Below are 20,811 nucleotides of genomic sequence, written 5' to 3' on the forward strand. Positions count from 1 at the left end.
GCATTGGGTGCATTTGGGAATGTCAGGCTATGGATTAAGTTATAGGTTTAGGTCCCACATGAATTTAATAATATCACCTTCCTCTTTCCCTGCGCTTTATATCACCATCTTTGAAGAAATATTCTAATCGCTAAATGTACAGTACACAATCTTCAGCAGAGGTGTCGAAAGGATCCAATCTCCTAAATACAGGTATCTCTATAGCTCTCCTTCACCTCTCGAACTTGACTTTGACAGGAATAGGTCGTATGTTGGTGATCTTGCAAGCGCCTTTGCTGCTTTTTAGCTTGAGGCCAAATGTAGTAATTTGGCTCCACCAGATATAAACAAAGAATGAACGTTTATTAACAATAATAACTATTTACAGGGTGATGCAGATTTGCTGCTTCCAGTCATGCCTCTAGGATAGAGTCAGATTTTACGAATGATATTGAAATTGAAAACCTAATAGGCGGCATGGTGGCGCAGTGGTTAGCACTACTGCCTCACAGCGTCGGGAACCCGGGTTCAATTTCTGGCTCGGGTCTGTATGGAGCCTGTACGTTCTCCCCATACGTACGTGGGTTTCCTGCAGGTGCTCCGGTTTCCTCCTACAGTCCGAAAGACACTCTGGTTACGTGCATTGGCCATGCTAAATTCTCCCAAACAGGCGCCGGAGTGTGGCAACTAGGGGATTTTCACAGTAACGTCATTGCAGTGCTAATGTAAGCCGATTTGTGACACTAATAAATAAACTTTAAAACTTTAATCTATTAGAAAAGAATTGGGAACAACGATTAGAGATAATTGTAGAAAGGAATTGTTACTGAAAAAAACTATCAGAACTCACGGTGGTTCTCCACCACCACCTTCCAGACCCAAGAATTCTACCACCTTAAAGGAGAAGAGCACCAGATGTATGGGTGATTACCATTACCTGCAAGTTCCCCTCCAAGCCACTCACTGTCCTGAGTTGGAAATATATCACCGTTCCTTCACTGTTGCTGGGTCAAACTGATTCATACAATCTATTTACATATGCTGACGAACCTATTCCAGTTTTGGGGCGAACGCAGCTGGAAAATCCCACCCACCTTTGCATGGCCTGCTACTATTCCCCTGGCGGGCAGAACGGGAAAATTCCACCGCCACGCCTCCCCCTCTTCCCCCCCCTACTCCCCCCCCCTCCCCCCACCCCCCCTCCCCTCCCCACCTCCCCCCCTCCTCCCCCCCTCCTCCCCCCCTCCTCCCCCACCCCCCCCTCCCCACTGCCCCACTGTGCATTGGCAGGATTTCTCATTGTTGATTCCTATACTATCAATGATTGTTTCTTACTCAGCATGTTACCAGTTTAACATTTTAAAAAATAATTTAGAGTTGTTTTGTGGAAGATTACAGCGGTAAAATGAAAATGGAGTCATTGGTTGACTCTTTTCATGAAGAAAGAAGGATCAGACTGAAGGCAAAAATTAACTAATAAATTGTAATTTATTCTGTATGAAACATTCACATTTGTATTGTGTTAAAGGCATTAGAGAGGAAAACACAATGCTTTACAATAAAATTACTAAATGATAATGAGAAATAGAAGAGAATAATAGGCATAAATCACCACTTTGCAAATGAAAACATTGTCACATTCTCGGACATGGAGCAATCATTTGTTTCAATACATTTCTGGCATATAGCAATAACAGAAACCGTTCCTGGAACATGCAACCTGTGGCCAGGACAATTTATATTCAGATATGCATTTTAGCGAACTTAATTGAAAAATGTTGGTGTCATAAACAATATATATACAAGAAATTCAGAAAGTACTTTGTCCTCATTGATGATATAACACTATGAATCAAACTACGTGTCAATTAAATGTTAAATAATTGTGTATTTTGAAATGATTTTTTAAAAAATATACATTTAATATCTTAACAAAATAATACTGCAAAACGTTATGGTTAAATGCACCTTTTTTGAAATAATCAGGAACGTTGTGATGTAATGTGCTGAAAAACCGGTCTCCTCACAGAAAATGAAGCCTTTCTCGCCTTTGGTTCGAGCCAAGGTGGTGAAAGGTATGTTGCAATGGTAAATACTGACATAACCTGGTAACACAATTCAGCAGGGGATGGGGATTGGCAAATCCCCTGTTTGTTATTCACGATGAAATCATAAACATCTTTGTCATAGTTGTATTCACAATTTCTCTCCAAATAGTAACATAGAGGGAATTTCCATCCCACCCTTTGTAGTTCTTTGTCGAGAAAGCATGGGCAAGCAGAAAGCAGATTCATCCAGGAATTGCAATCCAATTTATAACTGCTTAAGTAGGGTCAGTGCATCAAAGCCTTCATTGCAGAATGTTGCCAAGGATTGATATGTATTCACTGGGGTGCAGAATCACACGTGAATACGCACAGCCCAATTGTTTTTTATTGTTAATAATGTGATTTCAATGTTATTACTTATTCAAATAATTGCTATGTGCCTGCTAGTATCATGATTATGATGTTGGTGCAACACGCATGATGGTGTTATAAAATTCTCTTTACCGTGTATGCCAGCTATATGAGTAGGGTGTAAATAAAGTAAAACAGGGGCAATGGGCCCAGCCCAAAATATATTAGATGAATGAAATATTGCTCGGAAAGTTTAAGAAAATTGCTTTCCAGACAAAATGACTTATTCAGCTTACTGAAACCCATTTCTCAGCATGTGCTAATTGAAACCAAGTCATCTTATCTGGTGGCTCAGGTTCAGTAATCAGTGGTACAATTTGCGATAGATCAGTTTAGGTGTCGGGGGACATTCCGCAGGCCCAAAAAGTGCAGAGTCAGACCATCCAAGTGCCTTAACAATCAGTTGTTCTGTGCTCACTTTCTTCCCCATTTTGTTACTCTTTCTAGGCTGCAGTGAACGCTTAAAGGCTGTGTGAGCTTTTCTAGATGGTGTTTCTTTGCGTGATGCATGCATCTGGAATACGCGGCAGCATCTGCCCTTTCTTTGGGAGAGGACAACGTTTGCAATTTGGACCTTTGTTTTTCATTGTGGTAGCAATACGATTTTGTTCAGTACAGTTTTAGTCAGTGCCAGCATTCCTCCTTGAGATGGATGTGTGGAACACTGCCTCTGTTTTATGATGAACTGTATTTATTACTGGAACGTGAATTGCTGTGGTCCAGTCCATGATCGATGCCATTTGACTTCCACTTGATGCAGGACTGCTTCTCATCCAAAGGCAACACGTGCATCATAGTCTTCCTCTGGAACCAGCAGCAAAGGCAGGACTGCGTAATACAAAGAAAATTTTATCATTCCCATCATTGGTGAGAAAACCTACAACAGCTTAGTTAACAGCCAGTTGACTAAGGTTCTTCAAGAAATCCATAACCTATGAACAATTTTATTTACAGACAACTTTGACACAATTGGAGCGATAACATAAAGTCATAATGTTAATAAGATGTAAAAAAAAGACAATGAGACAGATGTTTGGTTTTTGGTTTTCTATGTTTTTCCCTCTCCTTGCCTTTCTTTTGTTTTGCTGCCCAGATCATACCTGGAGATATGAAGGGAGGCTGTGAAACATCAATGTTTTCTCATGCTACTCTGTTACATATATATGAGAACATGCCAGGGTGATTCGCCCTCTTATTTCCCTCTGCAACCTATTGGGAAGGTCCTGTCTTAGACTCTGTGGCCAAAGTTTTACCACTATGCCTGCCCCAGAATCGGGGTGGGCGGCACTCGCAGAACGGAATTCTCCATTGGCCTCGGACAGAAGCCTTGACCGAGCGACGTTGTAAAATCCCGGTCTGTGTCTTTTCCCTTCCACCCAAGCCTCCCACTAGCTCCAATTAATCTGTTATGTATGAAACTTTGTGCATTAGGTTATGTGTTTGTTATGGTCCAGTTGGTGTCATAACTGGATGGGAAGATTCCAAAATGAAACCCTGGCAAGACGGGAACTTTTACTTTTTTTTCATAAAACGTGGAGGAAAAAAGTCACAGGACCGCTGATTAATTTTTACAAACAAGGAAAAAACATTTATTAAATATGAAAAATTTGGATTATGATACAACAATCTTTTACTCTCTCCATAGCTGAACAATTAGACACAGATTTTAAGATGAACTCAGATTACAAAGTACATCTTCAGCTACAATGGTCTCATTAACCTACAATGTCCCTTTGAAGCACACAAGATGACTGTGGACAAATACACATACTCCACTCTGAGCCCAAGTGAATATGTGTGGATTTCACCTCAAAATCGCCCCAGTTGATTCTCACACTGTGAGCCACCTTGTCTTACTGAACTCCAGCTTCCACACGAGTGATTTTAAATTCCGATTTCAAAAGTCACAGTTTCAAATCTCCTTTTAAATTTTGCTTTCCCTCCGCTGCTTCCATCAAGGTTTCACTTTCAGGTTTTATACCTCTCCCTTCAGGTTTCCTTCGTCTTAAAGGCTTTCACACAAACTCTGAGGTCCAGCCACCAATTTCCAGAGTTATTTCAAATAATGTCACCCAAACTGTCGTAAATTTCTCACAAATATTAGCATTGCTGCCAATATCTTTCTGGCCTATCCCGATCCAATGCCTTTTCAACTCTCTGTGACTTTACTGAAAAGTAATCTCTTCTGGTTCCCAGTTTCCTCTGTTCTGTTAACTCCAGACTTCTTGAAAAGTTCTCCTTATTTCTTTAGTTTCTGTAACTAGCTGCATTTTAGATTTCCGGCATTTATTTTCTTAATAATTACTCTATAGTATGGCTTTTCTTCTAGCAAGGCTGAGAGAGAGATGTTCCCTCTTTAGCCTTCTAAACCAACTGCTTCTAACAGAGCTGCGAGAGCTGCCTTCTCTCTCACTGCCTATCTCCAACTGTCCACAAATTAGCTAAAGTAAAACTTAAAAGCGTCTCTATCTTATAAGACTCAAGTTGCTAAGAAACACTCACATGCTTATGCCTTTTATTTATTCTTCACACCCTAACTCTCTCTAAGCACTACAGAAACACAGTTGGAATTTAACCAACTCCCACACATACCAACAGCTTTTTCCAGCATGAATTAACTGCAGGTTTTACCCTTCTAGAACAAAGAAGAAAGAAAAGTACAGCCCAGGAACAGGCTCTTCAGCCCTCCAAGCCTGTGCTGATCATGATGCCCTAACTAAAAATAAACTTCTGCCCTTACTCGGTCCATATCCTTCTATTTCCACTCCCATGCCAACCCCTTCAATAGCTTTGCAAGGATCATTATTTATCAGCTCATCAAAGAGCACTTCTAGTTCATTCCCAAAGAATAAGCATCAGGGCTATGATTTTCCACCGGCAGATCCCGCCGTCAGCTAATGGCAGGGCTGCCTCCACCAGCGGAGGGTGGAGGGGGTTGGGGGATGAGTGGGGGTGGAAGATCCTGGTTTAGGTCACAATGTTTAAGTAAAATCTCATTGTTGTAATTCTAATCAAACCCTCGGACAGAGATTATCACTGTTGTCACAACCGGTAAACATTTAATTAAGTAACAGTTGTATTGGATGTAAAAACATCTATTTAAGTTTCCAGAACTTTCACTGTATACCATACTTAATACGAAACATAAATAACATTAATCAAATAATTGGCTGCTGCAGCTAAGGGACTATAATTATGACACAATTTGCATGTTTTTTAGAGATACATTTTATTATCAATTTGTTATAATTATCTTCATTTTGCAAAAATGATTTACAAATCTGTTTCAGTCATAATATTGGAATATGATTCATGCAGATTCAGCAAATTAGTAGGGTCACCAGATACTTCATCATCCCTGTTCCAGAGAGCGCAGTCTACTCTGGAACAAGCAATTTATATGCAGAGTTAAGCATGTTTAAACCGAGAATTGTTTCAAGTGCAGTGAACTTTGAATGCTCAGGTTTGACATTTAAAGCAATTTAAGTTATTTCAAATCTTTTGTAGATATAATATAAGCAGAAATATCAGGATGGAACAGCTGCTATAAGAAAATGGACTCTACTGTCGATATCTACACAAAAATCCATGAGATGGTTGTCTGGAAGTAAGAGATTGCTTCACATAGGAAGGAAAATAAGATACTGTCAAGTTTCTGTATGTCTTGAAGGGCTAATAGTGTCCTCCACAAACATTTACAGTCTATTAATCTATTTTAGGGACACTGATCTTGTGACCAAGTTAGGCCCCATCCTGGGTCTCCCAGGAGCCATTATTGGATAATATGTCTCTGCTTGGATGAGGTCAGCTAGCCCACTGTGAGCTGTGATTCTGAGCTGGGACTTTTCTGGTCTCCAAATTTCAGTGTTAACATAGAACAGTACAGCACAGAACAGGCCCTTCGGCCCACGATGTTGTGCCGAGCTTTATCTGAAACCAAGATCAAGCTATCCCACTCCCTATCATCCTGGTGTGCTCCATGTGCCTATCCAATAACCGCTTAAATGTTTCTAAAGTGTCTGACTCCACTATCACTGCAGGCAGTCCATTCCACACCCCAACCACTCTCTGCGTAAAGAACCTACCTCTGATATCCGTCCTGTATCTCCCACCACGAACCCTATAGTTATGCCCCCTTGTGATAGCTCCATCCACCCGAGGAAATAGTTTTTGAACGTTCACTCTATCTATCCCCTTCATCATTTTATACACCTCTATTAAGTCTCCCCTCAGCCTCCTCCGCTCCAGAGAGAACAGCCCTAGCTCCCTCAACCTTTCCTCATATGACCTACCCTCCAAACCAGGCAGCATCCTGGTAAATCTCCTCTGCACTCTTTCCAGCGCTTCCACATCCTTCTTATAGTGAGGTGACCAGAACTGCACACAATATTCCAAATGTGGTCTCACCAAGGTCCTGTACAGTTGCAGCATAACCCCACGGCTCTTAAACTCCAACCCCCTGTTAATAAAAGCTAACACACTATAGGCCTTCTTCACAGCTCTATCCACTTGACTGGCAACCTTTAGAGATCTGTGGATATGGACCCCAAGATCTCTCTGTTCCTCCACAGTCTTCAGAACCCTACCTTTGACCCTGTAATCCACATTTAAATTTGTCCTACCAAAATGAATCACCTCACATTTATCAGGGTTAAACTCCATTTGCCATTTTTCAGCCCAGCTTTGCATCCTATATATGTCTCTTTGCAGCCTACAACAGCCCTCCACCTCATCCACTACTCCACCAATCTTGGTGTCATCAGCAAATTTACTGATCCACCCTTCAGCCCCCTCCTCTAAGTCATTAATAAAAATCACAAAGAGCAGAGGACCAAGCACTGATCCCTGCGGCACACCACTAGCAACCTGCCTCCAATCCGAAAATTTTCCATCCACCACCACCCTCTGTCTTCGGTCAGACAGCCAGTTACCTATCCAATCGGCCAACTTTCCCTCTATCCCACACCTCCTCACTTTCATCATAAGCCGACCATGGGGGACCTTATCAAACGCCTTACTAAAATCCATGTATATGACATCAACTGCCCTACCTTCATCAACACACTTAGTTACCTCCTCAAAAAATTCTATCAAATTTGTGAGGCACGACTTGCCCTTCACGAATCCGTGCTGACTATCTCGGATTAATCCGCATCTTTCTAAATGGTCGTAAATCCCATCCCTAAGGACCCTTTCCATCAATTTACCAACCACCGAAGTAAGACTAACCGGTCTATAATTACCAGGGTCATTTCTATTCCCTTTCTTAAACAGAGGAACAACATTCGCCATTCTCCAGTCCTCTGGCACCATCCCCGTGGACAGCGAGGACCAAAAGATCAACGCCAAAGGCTCTGCAATCTCATCCCTTGCCTCCCACAGAATCCTAGGATACATTTCATCAGGCCCAGGGGACTTATCGACCTTCAGTTTATTCAAAACTGCCAAGACATCCTCCCTCCGAACATCTATTTCCTCCAGCCTATTAGCCTGTAACACCTTCTCTTCCTCAAAAACATGGCCCCTCTCCTTGGTGAACACTGAAGAAAAGTATTCATTCATCACTTCGCCTATCTCTACTGACTCCATACACAAGTTCCCACTACTGTCCTTGACTGGCCCTAACCTCACCCTGGTCATTCTTTTATTCCTCACATAAGAGTAAAAAGCCTTGGGGTTTTCCTTGATCCGACCCGCCAAGGACTTCTCATGTCCCCTCCTAGCTCTCCGAAGCCCCTTTTTCAGCTCATTCCTTGCTAACTTGTAACCCTCAATCGAGCCATCTGAACCTTGTTTCCTCATCCCTACATAAGCTTCCCTCTTCCTTTTCACAAGACATTCCACCTCTTTTGTGAACCATGGTTCCCTCACTCGGCCATTTCCTCCCTGCCTGACAGGAACATACCTATCAAGGACATCCAGTATTTGTTCCTTGAAAAAGTTCCACTTTTCATTAGTTCCTTTCTCTGACAGTTTCTGTTCCCAACTTATGCCCCCTAATTCTTGCCTAATCGCATCATAATTACCCCTCCCCCAATTGTAAACCTTGCCCTGCCGTACGGCCCTATCCCTCTCCATTGCAATAACAAAAGACACCGAATTGTGGTCACTATCTCCAAATTGCTCTCCCACAACCAAATCTAACACTTGGCCCGGTTCATTTCCCAGTACCAAATCCAATGTGGCCTCACCTCTAGTTGGCCCATCCACATATTGTGTCAGGAAACCCTCCCGCACACAGTGCACAAAAACTGCCCCATCCAAACTATTTGACCTACAAAGGTTCCAATCAATATTTGGAAAGTTAAAGTCCCCCATGACAACTACCCTGTGACCCCCACACATATCCATAATCTGCTTAGCAATTTCTTCCTCCACATCTCTATTACTATTTGGGGGCCTATAGTAAACTCCTAGCAACGTGACCGCTCCTTTCCTATTTCTAACTTCAGCCCATATTACCTCAGTGTGCAGATCCCCCACGAAGTGCCTTTCCGCAGCCGTTAAACTATCCTTGATTAACAATGCCACTCCTCCACCTCTTTTACCAGCTTCCCTACACTTAGTGAAACATCTATACCCCGGAACGTCCAACAACCATTCCTGTCCTTGTTCTACCCACGTCTCCGTAATGGCCACAACATCGTAGTCCCAAGTACCAATCCACGCCCCAAGTTCATCTACCTTGTTCCGGATGCTCCTTGCATTGAAGTAGACACACTTCAACCCACCTTCCTGTCTACCAGTACCCACCCTTGACCCTGATACCTTCCCCAATACCTCACCACCCTCACTGACTTCTGGACTACAACTCCCTTTCCCACTCCCCTGACAAATTAGTTTAAACCCCCCTGAAGAGCCGTAACAAATTTCCCTCCGAGGATATTGGTGCCCCTCTGGTTCAGGTGCACCCCGTCCTGTTTGTACAGGTCCCACCTTCCCCAGAACGTGTTCCAATTATCCACGTATCTGAAGCCCTCCCTCCGACACCATCCCTGCAACCACATATTTAACTGCACTCTCTCCCTGTTCCTCAACTCGCTATCACGTGGTACCGGCAACGTACCAGAGATGACCACATGTTTCGTCTTGGCTCTCAGCTTCCAGCCCAGCTCCAGAAATTCCTGCTTTAAATCCCCGTCCCTTCTCTTACCTATGTCATTGGTACCAATGTGCACCACGACTTGTGACTGTTTCCCCTCCCCCTTCAGAATCTGGAAAACACGGTCTGAGACATCACGGACCTTGGCATCCGGTAGGCAACATACCATCCGTGAGTCTCTTTTGCTGCCACAGAACCTCCTATCTATCCCTCTAACTAACGAGTCCCCAATAACTATCGCCCTCCCGCTCTCCCCCTTTCCCTCCCGAGCCACAGAGACGGACACAGTGCTGGAGATCCTCTCACTGCGGCTCCCCACTGGTATGTCATCCCCCTCAACCGTATCCAAAGCGGAATACTTGTTGCTAAGGGGAACGACCACCGGGGATCCCTGCACGGACTGCTTCCTCCCAGCCCCTCTCACCGTCACCCATCTGTTTTCAATCCTCGGAGTAACTGTATTCCTAAAGCTTGTGTCTATGGCCATCTCTGCGTCCCTGATGATCCTAAGTTCATCCAACTCCAGCTCCAGTTCCCTAACACGGTTTTGGAGGAGCTGCAGATGGGTGCACTTCCCACAGGTGTAATCAGTAGGGACACTGTCGTCGTCCCTCACCTCAAACATAGTGCAAGAGGAACATTGCACTGCCTGCACACCCATCCCCTCTAGATACCTTGCCAGTACCAGGTAGAAAGTGCAAAAATGAATTCAACTCACCCCTGCTCGCCCTTTCAGCCTAAGCCCTGTGAGCCAAATTCTTATAGCTCACACTCTGCTTCCCACACACTACACTGCCCGCTCCCGACGCTGCCCGCTGTATACTGCAGCCTACCTTTTATACTTCACGCGCTTAAAAAAACCCTTCCCAGACTCCTTTGCTGCCCACTTCTAGTTTTCACTTTAAACTTGAAAAACTGCTGTTAAAGTAAAGGCCAAAAAAATACACACACTAGCTGACTAATTAAATAAATAAACAATTCAATTAATCTCTCACCAGCACTGCTGCCTTCAATCACCCCTCTCAGCTTGCTCCAGTGGATCAATGAGGGGGAACCTCCCAGGTAACTGACTTTTAAAGTTAAAATAAAAACCCTTCCCAGACTCCTTTGCTGCCCACTGCTAGTTTTCACTTTAAACTTGAAAAACTGCTGTTAAAGTAAAGGCCAAAAAAATACACACACTAGCTGACTAATTAAATAAATAAACAATTCAATTAATCCAATTAATCTCTCACCAGCACTGCTGCCTTCAATCACCCCTCTCAGCTTGCTCCAGTGGATCAATGAGGGGGAACCTCCCAGGTAACTGACTTTTAAAGTTAAAATAAAAACCCTTCCCAGACTCCTTTGCTGCCCACTTCTAGTTTTCACTTTAAACTTGAAAAACTGCTGTTGCACCATCTAGTGCATTAATAAAGATTTGGATTATGTTTTCCTGCAAATTTTAAAGTGTTACCTTATAACATTACTGTTCATTTTCAGGCTGCGCCAGATACTTTATTGATGTTGAGCACTGAGGAGTTGTGTGTACAAAAGCACTCACTCACTGCAAGCTTAAAGTGTGACCTTATAAACGTATCCTAGAATCCCTGTAGTGCAGAAGGAGGCCATTTTTCCCATTGAGTTTGCACTCACTCACCATAACCCCACGCATTTACCCCATAACCCCCCTAACCTACACATCTTGGGACACTAAGGGGCAATTTAGCATAACCAGTCCACCTAATCTGCACATCTTTGGACTGTGGGAGGAAACCGGGGCACCCGAATATCTGTTGCATTATGTGCCTGATTGCCATTGTAATGAAAAGGTGCTCGATAGAGCAAGGGTTGGCAGGGGACTGGAGAATAGCACCACTCACTGAATGGTATATAGAGTCACATGGTAATAGACTGAGAGAACAATCTGGAATTAGCCAACCTTCATGGAACAGTACCATGCATGGTCTGTAAATAGTTAAAGACTAACATTAAATAGTTCGTATCTAAACATACAAGTCTCACAATCTCATCATTGAGACATCTGGAGAACCCATATCACAACAATATCTAGTGAAGCAAATTCAGACAGAACAGCTTTGTTCTGGGAAATAACTCCTCTAATCCCTCTGATCAGTAACTGAAGAACAATCACTGTTAGACCATGTGATTTAGATTACAATTCCCAAACTTGGGATTTTAAAATAAACATTCACAATGAGTTATAACATAAGTGTCATTAACTTACAATAAAACTTTTAATGGTAAAACAATAAGAAATGCTTAGCTGACACTCCAGTAACAGAGAACATGATCCATCATTGGTAAGACAAAGGCTGGAGTCCCTGGATAAAGAGGTTGTCTTATGATGAGAGGGTGAATAACCTGGGTTTATAATCTCTGGAGATTAGAAGAATGCGAGGCTAGCTCTTTGAAACCTACAAAATCCTAAAGGGGCTTGATAGAATGGACGCTGAGAGATCAGGGGATGTGAAACATGGCAATAGCCAGAATTCTCCGACATCATACTCGCTGCCAGCGAGAACGGAGAATTTGGCGCTCAGCCAAACCTCCACATGTTGCAGCATGACCGGACAATCCCAGCTGCGGGAGACGTCGGAGAATTCCAGCCACAGTCTCCGGATAAGGACCCAATATTTAGAAGAGAAATTACTTCACTCAAAGGGTGGTGAATCTTTGGAATTCTCTAACCCGAGGGTTGTAAATGCTCCATCATTGAGTACATTTAAGGATGGGATAGACAGATTTTTTGGTCTCTCAGGAAATTAGGGGATATGGGGAATGGGCAGGAAAGTAGAGTTGAAAGCCAAGATCAGCCATGATCGTAATGGTGGACCAGGCTCGACAGACCATGTGGCCTTCTCCTGCTTCTGTTTCTAATGTTCTTGTGTTCTGAGTCTTAATTTGTTCAATTCCACAGAGACAGAACAAGAAATACTTGTGAACTAGCTGAAGAGTGCACAGTACAGTGTTGTATCTGGACAGAGAACCCAACCCTTTCTTTCGTCATCAATCCCCACAGTATAGAAATACCCTCTGCCACAAGAGCTAAGTTACTAACATTTAGGTTTTACAGACATCTGACATTGTAACTCATTGTTGAAGAGACACAAAAGCACGTGGCTGCCATTTTTAAAAAGAATAAATACCGTTCTTTTAGCTTAACTTTAGAAATGACAGTAACATCCAGACTTAATACCATAGCCATGAATAAGCAATACAATTGTGATCATTGTTTGCAGGCACCAAACTCAAGGGAAGGAAAATTTCACATTGTGTTCCCAGCCACATATAAATGGACCCTTTACAACCAGAAGCAATCAGTTCAAATTAACATCCTCAACAACCTTACTGCCGAACAGAACACACTGGAGAAACTTTAATTTCTTATTTGAAACTGTAGACAGATTGTACTAGATCAGGCTAGTCCAACCTCTTTGTGTGGGAACGGGGAGGATGTGGAGGGAGGGATGCGGGGAGCAGGGTGTGGGAGGGATGGGGGGAGCGGGGTGGGGGAGCAGGGCAAGGTGGTTCAGGGGGGACACATTTCAAAATGCCGACCGAGGAAAACAAGTTGCTGAGCAAAAATAAGTCACAATAATAAAATGATAATTTTTACAAATAAGTAATAAAGACAGCCATTAGATTGTGAAAGGGGTAAGAGTGTGCATACCAAGCTCACTCGCTCTCAGGGTGTTCACTTGCTCACCCTCACTCACTGTGGAGTGGGTCAGAGTGCCTGTTGGTGTGTGGGGTGAGGGTGAATGAGAACGCTGAGACTGGGGGTGGGATTTTCTGGCTGTGTTCGGCCCAAGGACGGAAAATCCCAAAATCCCATCCGAGGTCAGCGGACCTTTACATGCTCTGTGTCCCACCTGCTATGATTCCCCTGGCAAGCAGGATGGGAAAATTCTGTCCCGGGAGTGCACCAGACACACACTCTCCCCTCCCTCTCCCTATCCCTCTCTCTCTCACTCACACACGCCCACCCCTCTCTTAAAAACACATGCACTCCTCACACAGACACACACAGACACTCACACAGACACACAAACACACCAAGACACACACACACAATCATCCTCACCATCCCCTACAACACAAGCCACCCTCTTCACCCCACGCACACATGCTCACTCAACCCCACACACACATTCAGCCTCCTCACCCAACAAACGCACACTTACACTCACACCACACATGCACACACACTCCTTACCCCGTGCACACATACTCATCCCTCATCCCCGCTCGCTCACTCACTCTCACACCCATCCTCACTCATTTTCACACCCACTCACTCACTCACACACCCATCCTTACGCACTCCTACACATATACTCTCACACCCTTCCTCACTCACTCTCACACCCACTCACTCACTCACTCACTCACTCACACCCACTCACGCGCTCTCACACATCCTCACTCACTCAATCCTACACACATACTCTCCTTTCCCCACCTGACCCAGAATGAGTCTCTCTTTCCCCCACTGGCCGAGTCTGGAGTGAATCTCTGCTTCCTGCAGCCAGCCAGGCCCAGCACTGGCCAGCAAGGAGTGAGTCTCTCCTTCCAAGCCCGGCAATCCCTCTCTGTCTCTCTCACTGTCTCTCCAATACCTCAGCTTCTGGAGCCCACTCGCTGTCACCAGTGTTGTTTTTCCTCCAATCACAGACTGTTTCCCTTCCACATTTGCGGCTAATAGGCTCACTTGTGACAGGAGAGGAACAGCTTGTGATTGGAGGAGCATTTCCTTTCAGAATCCCCCACTGTACTTACCGCCATTTTGAAAACCAGCTCCGGGGGCCACTCTGGGGGGTTTCATAAGCCGGATGTGGCCTGTGGGCGAGAGGTTGGACAAGCCTGTACTAGATGGTCAGGTCAAGCAGCAATCAGGAATGCTGGGTTATTACTTAATTTAATCCCCTTGCAATTTCCAGCCAGGTATTCAGATCCTTGGGAAGGTTCCATCCAAATCAAGTTCAGCTTTATTAGGATAATCAAAGGGGAAGGGAAAGGTGCTGCTCCGTTTTGCATACTGGAGGCTTCGTACCTTAGGAAACCTCTCTGGTTCCCATGCTTTGGCATCAATAATTTTGGCGAATTAGTTATTCCTCAATTTTAAATATTTCAACTTTGCATTCAATCCCTGCATATATCTGAAACTTCTTCCATCTCTACAATATTCCAGGATCTCCACTGAATTCTGGCCTCGCTGATTTCCAATGTCCCATTACTTGGTGGCGAGTCTTAAACTGCTTCAATCCTAAACTCTGGAATTCCTTTCCAAAACCTCGCTACCTCTGACTCCTCCTTAAAACCCAGTTCTTTGATCAAACTCAGAGTCACCTGCAGCAATGATTCTAATATTTTAAAAATTCTATTAATTCAAGGCCGTGGGGCCTTTAAGTGTGACGACACATGGTAATTTAAAGGGTGGGCTTGTGCTTACCCTGGGCTGCTTAGAGAGGACATTGGTCACCTGTCCCAATATCTCCTTATGTTGCTCAGTGCCAACTTTTGTTTGATGTCATTAAAGGCCCTAGATAAATGCAGGTTGTTGTTGGAGGATCCTCTTCCTAGGGGAAGCTGTGCCAACTCAACTTTGGTGACTTCATTGCAATCTTCAAATGACTAATGCCAAATATCATGTTGAATGATTCTTTGGAACCACTACATCTGACCCTTATCATCGCTGGATGTGTGGGTGGTCAACTGCATCGCTACCACAGGTGTGCTGACAGCAAGTGTCATGGGTGAACATCTTGTGTGTGTCCTTGCCTAGGGTCATGAGACGCTGTAATACGTTGGCAGCAAGATATGCCAGGACAGATATAAATGGCGAGCAGCACCTCATTGACTGTAGCCAAAGAGAGCAAAACTGTCTTTTAATCACCTTTCCTGCAGCATCACAATAAAACATACCCACTGGAAACCTCCGACCCCACTTGCGGCTGGGATTCTCCAGTCCCGTTACTGTGAATGGAGCTTTGGATGAGCGCCAAATTCTCCATTCTCGCTGGCAGCAGCGGTGGGACATACAAGATCGGAGAATCACGCCTAATAAGTTTAAAGTTTATTTATTATTGTCACAAGTAGGCTTACATTAGCATTGCAATGAAGTGGCTGTGAAAATCCCCCAGTCGTCACACTCTGGCACCTGTTTGGGTACATTGAGGGAGAATTTAGCATCCAACCAGCACGTCTTTCAGATTGTGGGAGGAAACTGGAGCACCCGGAGGAAACCCGGGGAGAATGTGCAGACACCACACAGACAGTGACCCAAGCCAGGAATCGAACCTTGGTTCCTGGCATTGTGAGGCAGCAGTGCTAACCACTGTGCCACCGTGCTGCCCTAATGCTGGAATTTGCCTAAAACTTGGCTACTGCCTGTGAGTGTTGCATTGTGAATTGGCACAGTTGGCCAACCTCCTCATATGCATTTGGTTTACCACCAGCTTGCTTTCAGGAGACATCAAATGGAGGCTTTTCTTTTTGCTTGTCTGCTGACGTAGGTTCCTTTCTCCTTCACTTTTGAGGCCGCATCTTTATCACCTGCATGGTGTTGGTTTGCAATGCTTTAAGTGGCTCTCAGCAAACTTCCAGAAATGATATCCCCTTCCCATCTTGTGACACTGCCCCGTTATTGCTCTGTCACTTTACATATCGCTTATACAATCTCCCTTCTCTCACCGTTCCTGTCAGCCTGAGACCTACAGGAATCTACGTTTGATATTGTGAATGTGTTATGAAAATGGGCTTAGCTCAGGGAATTGAATGCTATTTGCATTTGGTCTTTCAGATTGGATTTGCAACAGCGCTACAAAAAGATCTGAAGATTGACGTTGACCCTTTGATGGACTTACATAGAAACATACTGCACAAAAGAGACCATTCTGCCCATCGATTCCATGTTGGCCCTCTGTGAATTTGTGGCAACTACTATAAAAAGTCCAAACGCCCTTAAATGACTTCTAATTTATTTTTTTGATTTTTTAATTTCAAAATTTAAGGATACTGAATAACAAGCTGATGAAAATGACTTTAATTAAGTAACTGTCAGTTGAATCTTAAATGGGTTAATATTTTAAGCTCTGCCATTAAATTTAAACTTTAGTCATTAAGCTTCAAGTTCAGCAGCATCTGTGAATTAAACAATAAGCGATTTAGGTTGAAGGTCTTCAAAACAATTATGCTGCTACCTGAAAGCAGTTCTTGAATCTCTTGCTGACAAAGTAGAGTGCGATCGGATTGATGCAGGAATTGAGGGAAGCCGTATTGATGCCAATGTAGTTCATCACCAAGAGAAAACTGGATGACAAAATGGAAACGATAGAAATGGTCATTTAGAGAATTGAAATATTTCATTATGCATGCAAGTACATGTTAAAAATTACAGGTGCTAATCTCTCCTTACGCTTCATTTTGTCTGCACGAGTGCAGCTCCAACAACACTCAAGAAGGTCGACACCATCCAGGACAAAGCAGTCTGATAACCACCAGTTAAAAATTCACTTCCACCACCATTGACGCACAGTGTGCACCATCCACAAGATGTATTGCAGCAACACGTCGAGAATCCTTTGACAGCACTTTTCAAACCCAAGTGTCAGAATATTACCGCCTCGCCCGTCCGAGGCTCGTCAGACCCCGCCCGAGGCCCACGGAGAATGTTGTCCTGCGAGCCTATTCTGGGGCGGGCAAGGCAGTAAAATTCCAGCCGTGATCTCTACCAGCAAGAAGGGCGAGGGCAGCAGTCACCAGAGAGCACCACCGGCTGCAAGTTCCCCTCCTAACCACAACCTGACGTGGGACCCTGTCGCTGTTCCTTCACTACCACGAGGTCAAAATCCTGGAGTTCCCTTCCTAACGGCTCTGTGGTTGTACTGACATCAGCTGAAATGCAACATTTCAAGAAGGCAGCTCACCATTATCTTTTCATGGGCAGTTAGGAATGGGCAACAAATTCTGCCCTTACCAGTGTGATGATACTGTGCTATTTTGATATATTTTCTGTGTAAGATGGGGCTCCTTTAAGAGGCAGTGTTTTGTTACAGGAGTTGATTTGTCTGGAAAAACATACGGCAAATGCTAAGAATGTAGGATAGTAACTGATTTTAGCTAGGAATGTGTTCATAGAAATCATAGAAATCATAGAAACCCTACAGTGCAGAAGGAGGCCATTCGGCCCATCGAGTCTGCACCGACCACAATCCCACCCAGGCCCTATCCCCACATATTTACCCGCTAATCCCTCTAACCTACGCATCCCAGGACACTAAGGGGCAATTTTTAACCTGGCCAATCAACCTAACCCGCACATCTTTGGACTGTGGGAGGAAACCGGAGCACCCGGAGGAAACCCACGCAGACACAAGGAGAATGTGCAAACTCCACACAGGCAGTGACCCGAGCCGGGAATTGAACCCGGGACCCTGGAGCTGTGAAGCAGCAGTGCTAACCACTGTGCTACCGTGCCGCCCAACCACTGTGCTACCGTGCCGCCCAACCACTGTGCTACCGTGCCGCTGTTTTGTAGAGTTAATGGACTCTACAAAATAGAGTCCATTTAGCTTCTCCGGGTATTTCAGATTAGGTATGCAGAGCCATTTGAGTTTTTGATTTGGTTGATTGCCAGGGACAGAGTCATGTGGTTAGTGGGAGGAGCTAAGCATGCAGTAAAAAAGTTTCATTTTCATTTTAAACCAAGAGCAGTTGCTGCCTGAAGCTGGTGGAAGAAAGAAGTGTCTCTCTGTCTCTCTCTCTCTCTCTCTCTCTCTCCCCAGAGGCTTTCTGAAAGCTCTAAGACTGTTAACCTAAGTCACAAACAAGTATGCCTGTGTTCTGCTAACTAATGTTAAAGAGGGGGTTTAAGTCTATAAGAGAAATATTGTTTGATTGGAACTACTAGTGATAGCTTAACAGTTAAGAATTGTATCTTGTCATGGTTAAATATTGTTCAATTGTTAAAAGTTAAGCTAATTCATTTGTTATAGTAAAAGAGATTTGATAAAAGCTCCCTAGTTTGTCAGTAGAATCACACCTGGAGTGAAACATCCTATCCTCAAATCAATGCCAAAATAGAAAAATTGTTGGGGCCTAGTCTGGTTTCAGAATATACCTTGAGTTTTCTGATCTAGTATCCTAACATCAGCTACACTTACATACCATGAAAAAATAATAAAAACATGTTTTGGGTGCTAATTAACCATGTATACATTATCTGAATGCCTCAGTTGTAACTTGGATGTGTGTCTGGAATAAAGAATGAACTTAAATTTGTTGAGCATCTCATGATCTTCTCAGGACATTCCAAGATGTTTTACAACCAATCAATGACTTTTCATATGCAGTCCCTTCACAATGTGAAGGCCAATTTGCCCACAGCAAAGACCCTTAAATAACAAATGGATAGCCGTTTAATCTGCTTCAGTGATGTTGCTTGCAATTGGAGTCAATTGGAGTATTGGCCAAATCTCTGCTCCTCTTCAAGGGATCTTTTACACACACCTGAGCAGACTGTGGAATAAATCGCCTTTCAGACATTGCAGCATTCTATCAGATCTGTACAGCCTTTGATATCTGTTTAAATTTCTACATATAAATATCAAATGTATGCAATGAATGGAAATGAGTGAATCATTCATTCGGATCAATATTCCTCTTTCAATATATGGAGTTCTCTCAAGACAGAGGGAATAGTCATTATTCTTGTTCAAATTAACAAGGTCTGTGATTGTGTTGAGTGAAAAAAAAACATAGGTTTGCAATCCTGACATTCAGCGAGGGGTCAGGGAAGGTTCCCTATTCAACGCTTCACAGGAAGGTGACCTGGCCACTTGAAGTATATCTTGGCTGCCAAGAACCAAAACATCATATTTCAAGAAGAAACTTGATATAGCTCTGGGGGTTAAGGGGATTAAGGGATATGGGGGAGGAAGGTGGAATCAGGATATTGAATTCGATGATCAGCTACGATCAAAATGAATGGCGGAACAGGCTCGATGGGCCAAATGGCCTATTCCTGCTTCTATTTTCTATGTTTCTGTGGGGGTTTCTATATCAGCTGACCTTCTGGGGTACAGGCCATTGCACATGATTTAACCTTCAAACAGTCCCACATCTGCTGGCTGGGAGCTGATATGCCTTCTTTCATCTAGTGTACTGGCCAACTGGTGGATTTCAGGTCATGGCCATTGGAACCCACGGTTCTCTTGCCTTTTGCATGGCCCTTGATGTCGGGGACCATTATTGGACTGGATGGAGTTTGCCCCTAAACAGTCTTAATCTTAACCTTCCATAAACTCGGTGTGGTGGAAAGACTTCATATGTGTATGCATTCATATCAGGTATGGGTATAGTACAATCTTGTGGCATTAAGATGTATAGATGCTTCTATTCTAATGTGATAGGTACTTTAAATCTACAAGTTTTGTAGAAGGCAGTTACTATTAGGTAACAATCACAGTTACTGAACAATGATGATTAGAATCAACAAGTTTATGTTTATGTTTATAAATGTTTATGTTTATTAGTTACAAGTAAGGCTTACATTAACACTGCAATGAAGTTTCTGTGAAATTCCCCTAGTCACCACACTACAGCACCTGTTCGGGTCAATGCACCTAAACAGCACGTCTTTCAGAGTGTGGGAGGAAACCGCAGCACCCGGAGGAAACCCAGTTATCCAATACTCATCTTGAGATAGATTCATGCAATTAAACAACAGCCGGAATTCTCTGACCTTATCCGTGGCTGGGATTCTCCAGCAGTGAATGGAGATTTGGCTGAGTGTCAATTTCTCCTTTCTCACTGGTAGCGGTGGAGGGGCGTACAAGATCGGGCAATTCTGGCCAATATTTCTATGCTTACAGGTGCTCATTTTCTGTAGCAACTTTAGTACAGTATTATAATATATTTGTATTAATAACCATTGCATCTGTTATTATTCATTATAGTAATTTCTACAATCTTGAAATCGTTCTTCTGCCTGTGATTTTCTTTGTACTCTTTCACCTTCACTCCTAAAAGTAGCAACTCTTTCTGGGATATGGTTCCAAGAGTATTATCTTCCTCTGGTACTCATTCCTCCTACTTATTAGACATGAGCAAGCCTAAGCAATCAGTTATGGGGGTCATCCAGTGGCATTACTTCTGTCCCCAACCGGTATATTCATCCTCCCGCACTTTGCAGTAATAATTATTGAATAACAATTACATCTGAAATGCTTGCTGATTCCCAGGACCCCTCAAAGCCAAGTGATAATG

At 43.6% G+C, this 20,811-nt stretch overlaps 1 protein-coding gene across 1 annotated transcript in view; it reads right to left on the bottom strand.

Annotated features, from left to right (window-relative positions):
• Positions 1 to 1,450: 1,450 nt before the first annotated feature.
• The window catches only part of LOC144499540 (endothelin receptor type B-like), a 51,663-nt gene continuing 32,302 nt past the window's right edge, over positions 1,451 to 20,811 (bottom strand). The window contains exons 6-7 of the mRNA XM_078221633.1: positions 16,746 to 16,854; positions 1,451 to 3,266 (exon numbers count right to left, since the gene is read on the bottom strand). Coding sequence (XP_078077759.1) covers positions 3,114 to 3,266; positions 16,746 to 16,854 — 262 coding nt within the window. The 3' untranslated portion in view covers positions 1,451 to 3,113. The remainder of the gene's footprint in view (positions 3,267 to 16,745; positions 16,855 to 20,811) is intronic.

This window comes from Mustelus asterias, chromosome 10 (assembly GCF_964213995.1).
Source record: "Mustelus asterias chromosome 10, sMusAst1.hap1.1, whole genome shotgun sequence".
Lineage (NCBI taxonomy): Eukaryota > Metazoa > Chordata > Chondrichthyes > Carcharhiniformes > Triakidae > Mustelus > Mustelus asterias.